Source organism: Schistocerca nitens, chromosome 4 (genome assembly GCF_023898315.1).
Source record: "Schistocerca nitens isolate TAMUIC-IGC-003100 chromosome 4, iqSchNite1.1, whole genome shotgun sequence".
Classification (NCBI taxonomy): Eukaryota; Metazoa; Arthropoda; class Insecta; order Orthoptera; family Acrididae; genus Schistocerca; species Schistocerca nitens.
The window spans coordinates 171,738,662-171,744,771 of record NC_064617.1 but is presented as its reverse complement, the minus strand read 5'-3'; the positions used below and the strand labels follow the sequence as shown (position 1 = coordinate 171,744,771).

The following is a 6,110-nucleotide window of genomic DNA, read 5'->3' as shown; positions in this document are numbered from 1 at the left end:
AAGGTTCCGAGTTCGAGTCTCGGTCGGGCACACAGTTTTAATCTGCCAGGAAGTTTCACTGGGTACTTTATCACTATGTCCATCATTACCTACTGTATGTGCAAGGATTTGTAACTTTAGAGTCAGGATACACAGCAAAATTACTGAAGCAGTAAATATAGTAAGTTTTGAATTTTTTTAATACTTGCATAATCCAAATTGCATGTGTTATTAACAGTGGTAGCTTGTTAATAGCTTATACATTGGGATAGGAAACCTCAACCCTTTATCCATTAGATATGTCTGCCAAATCTGTGTTGGAAAAGTTTTCGTATCTTCTACTATGGTTTTAGATAAAACAGATTCTTACTGTTACAGCTGATTATTACTGTTACATAGAGGATGCACAGAGTTGCAGACAGGAACAATGAGGAGGAATGCTAGAAATATTTCAGCTTTTGGATAAAATCCTTCTTCTGAAGTAGAAAATTCACACACATTCACACCATAACACACTCATAATCCAGTCCACTGTCTCTAGGCACTAAGGCCAGTATAAATCAAGCTTTAGTGCCTAGAGATAGTGGACAAACATATGTGAATATCTACATTTTTCACTGCTGAAGAAGGTGTTTGTTAGAAATGTTTCAGCTTTGAGACACTCTTTTTCATTGTGCATGTTTGCAACTCAACACCTCCATGAGGTGGTTATTTCTGTCAGCATCATATGCCATTAGAGAGTATATGGTATCAAAATAAGTCATAAGAGCTGCTTTAGAGCTGAAACTTCCTGACAAATTTGAATTGTTTGTTGAACCAGTATTTGAACCCTATTTCCCATACTTCCCAGGAGCTCTTCTGCATTTGCTGAATCCTGGAAGAAAGGATGTCACTAAGAAATGATTTGTTTATTAATTCTACATAACAAAGAATAATTTTATCTCAAAGTATTGTCACACTGTAGTGTGTGGAAAGGACGCTTGGTCTACATTGAGAATGGTATAAACTACAGTTTAGAGTCTACAGCTCACAATGACATTGTTTCAAAGAAATATGATGGTGTCAAGACAGCATAAAACCTATGTGTATTTCAATTTTTATATATATTATAAATAAATTGGGACCCATTTAAGACAAAACAGCAGCAACTTTAATTGTTTGTTCCTGATTCATTTGATATCCTTGAAGATTCTCTCCGTCTAGTGAAATTCACAGTGTGTGTGGATGGGGTTGGCGGCGGGGGGTGTGCATGGATGGGTGGGTGCGTGGGCACACACCTGCCTTCCTTTGGTTCTCCTTTGATATAACTATAAATGAATGTCTCTCCCTACAAAAATATATCATCAAAGTTGTTGTTGACTGAAGGAATTTGGTTAGTGGTTCAGCTATGTAAATATTTTTATGGCAAATGTATTGTGTATTAATTCGTAGTGCAGCTCTGTTGTCTTTCCTCATTGTAGACATTGCAAATATTTTGTAGGTGTTCCTAGCATACATAATTGTTAAACACTCTTTTTAATTGTGTGTTTATGACAAATAGTACAATTGAACATTTCAAATTACAAACCACTCTAGAAAATTATGAAATCATAAACAAAATTGCAATAACACCTGATAGACATTAATTAGTTCTTTCAGTGTGGCAGAGGAAAGCTGGTATACAGTACTGTTAACTGAGTCAAATGCTATTGAGGTAATGTTTACCAGATGGACAATGAACTGATGGATAGGATGTAGGTCCGATTAAGACAAGTGATCAAATGTATGTGAACTATAGCAAAAGTTTCTAAATACAGGGCTGGTATGTAAAAGGTTTTTTCAAGTGTGGTCAGTCTCCAAGAGTTGTATGGATTGATATTTACTGTTATGCACCCAAAGGAGTAGGTTTTTGAACTCTGTTATTTGTTGCCACCAGAATACCAGAGAGATGATATAATTGAGTACATATGCAGAAGATTTCATGAATGTGGCATGCATGTGATGTAGTCAGCCGTCTGTGTACTACCCACTGCTGGTCACAGAAGAAACAGTCTGCAGTTTTCACACCATTGTTTCCACATGCTACAGTTGTGGGACCATTTTATTCATGGGTGAATCCTGGTCCAGTTTGCAAAGTAACAGTAGATACTGTTGTTGCTTTGGCAAGAAGCCTGATGAGTCTGTCATCCATTGGACACCAGTCAGTTTCTAATGGGACAGCAAATGTGCAAGTGGTCTGCTGGTGTCCCACCAGACGATGTGTCCTGTCTGCCAGCCAGCTTATAAAGGGCCCACCACACTGGCTCATTCTCATTCTGTATTGAAGTTTCCCTGAGTCAGTTTAGATGTGAGAGGGCCTACCTGCCAAGTGCTGTAGACCGTGTGCTGTACAGACTAGAGAGTTAAAGACAACATGTGGGCTGGACTGCATTCTGGAGAGACAAGTTGTAGCCCTAGAGCTCAGGATAGTGTCAAACTGAGATCAGTGGGATAAGGAACTTACTATTGGTGACATCATCCTCATACGACGACAGTAATCACTGACCAACAACTGAATTAGTGAGAAGTATTTCAATCATTTGCTTCTTGTGTTTTGGTGTTCTTCAAACAGTGACTGGTGTTCCAATGCAACTAACCTTGGCTAAATTCATTTGGTTGCTAAGTTATCACCAGCTTCTGTGATGATAGGGCAGTGCAATTTAATTTAAATATTGTTCCTAATACTGTTATAAAATTGTGAGGCAATACCTTTTTTCTTTGTTTGTGGCTACAACAATGGCCTTTTATATTGGATTTGATGAAGGGCTGATCTGTGTTCTGAAGGTCAATAACTTTTTTTTTTTCTTTATTAATTTTGATCAGCAGTTTCCTAAAGTTGATAGCTTTGTCAATTTCAGTAATGTCTGCTCTGAGTTTGAAGATTAATAACCTTGATAATTTGATTAATTTTGCCTGTATATTTTCCTACATTTGAAATTCCTGGACTTTTCATCTTTTTAAATTTTATTAATTTCTGCTGTGTATTTTTGAAAGAATAACTTTGCTAATATTTGGAAACTTAATGGGAATATATTCAGAGCTTTGGACTCATCTCATATATAAATATAATCAACAGCAGACTGCACAGCACATTGAATGTTTACTTTGGTCTTTTGAGCTGAATTTTCAGATAGCAGTTGTCAAGATACTCTCATGGAATATGTCATCTTAACATCATTAACAGCTTTGCACAGTTTTTTAGTTTCTGTACTGGTGCTTGAGGCATTTATATGGCTTGTGGAATATCACAACACATATTTCATTTTGTTAATTTTAGTCATATTCTTTAACTAATAATTATTGTTTTAAGTTCTTTAATTTGTGGAACCAATAGGTTTTCTCAATATCTAGCAGTGTATATGCTTTACATGCCAGTTTTAACTTTTGTTACATGAACTAACAAAAATAAAATAATTAATGTTTTACAGTAATATTTGTTTGCTAAGTGGCAATATTATGAGGATAGTTGCTACTCACCATATGGCAAAAGTGCTGAGTTGCAGACAGATACAATAAAAAGATTGTCACAAAATGAGTTTTCGGACAACAAGGCCTTTGTCAAAAATGTGTGTGTGTGTGTGTGTGTGTGTGTGTGTGTGTGTGTGTGTGTGTGTGTGTGTGTGTGTGTGTGTGTGTGTGTGTGTCTATTTTTGACAAAGACCTTGTATACCGAAATCTCATTTTGTAACAGTCTTCTTGTTGTGCCTATCTGTGACTCAGCAACTATCCTTTTCATAATATTGTTACACTCCATCCTGGATTTTCCACTGTTTGCTAAGTGAGACATTTATTTTTCTATGGCATATGATACAGTTCTCCTAGCAACAGTACCATATATAAGTGATTCAACAAGACTTTTATGCTAATCCCAAAATTACATTAAGAGTAAAAATGGACTGCCTTAAAAAAAAGGCATTGTTTTTACTAAGAATGTATTAAACAGTGAGTGTTAGTTGACTATTAACATTTATAAGAATATAAATCTTTTTTTAAAGTGGCACCAAATCAGATCATAACATTAAAATTTATCTCAACATAATGTAAAAAAATTCAGACAGAGAGAATATTTAACAGAAATTTGTGGTGTATTTGTAACAAACAGCAACACACCAAAACATGATACACACAGAGCACTAAAACTAAGTAAATTATTGAACTGAGTATTTCATTTCTAAGCTGTGTTGACTTCTGTGTTAAGAAATGCATTTGTCATGAATTTTAACTTCACTTCTACAACTGTACAAAGTGAGCCCGTGAAGAACTCACACAACACAAAGTGCATATTGTGTGTTAGGCCCTAAGTGTTGTGTTTAGTTTCCATGTCATGTGGCTTCATTCAAATAGTAGTGTTTCAGTCCTATCACAGCTTTAATAAGGCTTTTATACCAATTATAAATTTCAGTAAAAGAAAAAATGCACTTTCGTAAATGTAATAGTATACTTACTAAGAAAATGTGTGGTCATTAAGATATTAAACGGTTACTTTTTTCCTTTTGTGTGTTTACACTTCACTATTTTTATTTAGAAATGAGAATATTTTCCCTTTCCTGTGCTTTAGTTATTATATCTTAATTTTGAAGTGATAAATTATTTCCTGCAATGAGGATTGTCTTTTGTTGAGTAATAGAATTGGCTTATAATATCCCACTGTGAGAGAGACGCAGAGTTAGAACCCAGGTTGACACAATACAGAAAATCACAATCTTCAGCACAGTATTTTAAATCATTGACTCAGAATCAAGTGCCAAAATTCACCTCACAATAGGAAAATACTTTCAGTTAGAGAGAATGTTTACATAATTTTACTTGCATAAATGCACGGAAAGTTTAAGGAAAATGAAAAGTTCATAATAATGTTGCCAAGCTATGTGCCAAAATATATATTTCAAATCTTGCCTGTATTAGCTCCTGTGATAAGAACTGTCTTTCCATGGATTGTAGCATCACTTCTGCAATATCCAGTTGTAAATTTGAGGTACAGCTTTAGCACAAGCAGCAAAAGGGCCACACCAAATGTGTATTTGTTGAAGAAGAAAGATAAAATGTTCCATATGAGAAACATGATTTTCACAATCTGTGTTCACAAAATGTTGTTTCTATTCACACATAAAATTTTACAACAGTTTATTCACAGTCTGAGCTGTTTTAAAAATTTCTGCACAAAACACTAATTCTGTTCCCCACTGTATAATTTTATTGAAAAATATTCAAACTATTTAATAATTACTCTGCTGTACCACAAAGGTTAACCCCAGAAAAGAATTCTGTACAAAGTAAACACTAGGCAACATTCATCCAGTTGTGCTTTATCTCATATACAGTTCCTTCTCTTCTCCTTGAGCAACATACTTCATAAGCAAATTCCACAATTCACTCCTATTCAGCTTAATCAGGAGTTTTATAGGAGCTTCTGCTGAGCCATCACACAGACACACACATGCATTCTCCCCCCACTTCCACTCCAGCTTCAGGCAGTCAGGTATTGATCTGAGCTTTGCTCAGGGAGTCTATCTCTGTAGGACACTCAAATGGAAGGAGACTAATGCAACAGCTGGCTGATAAGCTATCACGTGGCTTGTGTGTGGAAATTGAGCTCCTTGACTGCATTTTAATGACCTGAGCTAATGTAATCACTTAGGATTCCCACGAACTCTGCCACTAGGCATACATCACCCATGCAGAACAGAATGTGGTACTTATATATGCAGTTCACACATGAATTTAAATTTGTAATGCCTTCCCATTTTTCAGAACTTTCTGAATCCACTGATAACCTTTTATACCTGTTGGATAATAACATTTAAATTTTGTGTGCTAAGTTTTTATTTGCAATCAGTTAACAGGAACTTTTCAGAAAAGCTTTTTTAATAATGTACTTTTAACAAATACATGTGTGTGAAATTATCTCTCGCAGGTATTTGAGAAGTTAAGCAAAACAGATAAATAAATGTATTCATATCCATGAATAGGAAAAAGCTGATGTGACCAAAACCTATACATCTTCTCAATTGGTACATACTTACACATCTTCACATATGGTACATATTTAATCAACAACAGAGCAAATTATTGAGAATGTAGAATGTGTCTTTGTTAAAAAAAGTTATTTATTC

At 35.1% G+C, this 6,110-nt stretch overlaps 1 protein-coding gene across 1 annotated transcript in view; it reads right to left on the bottom strand.

Moving 5' to 3' along the window:
• Window positions 1-5,523, bottom strand: part of LOC126253011 (retinol dehydrogenase 14-like) — a 92,137-nt gene extending 86,614 nt beyond the window's left edge. Inside the window, exon 1 of the mRNA XM_049954064.1 lies at window positions 4,894-5,523. Within this exon, the coding sequence (XP_049810021.1) occupies window positions 4,894-5,059 (166 nt within the window). The 5' untranslated portion in view covers window positions 5,060-5,523. The remainder of the gene's footprint in view (window positions 1-4,893) is intronic.
• Window positions 5,524-6,110: the final 587 nt, after the last annotated feature.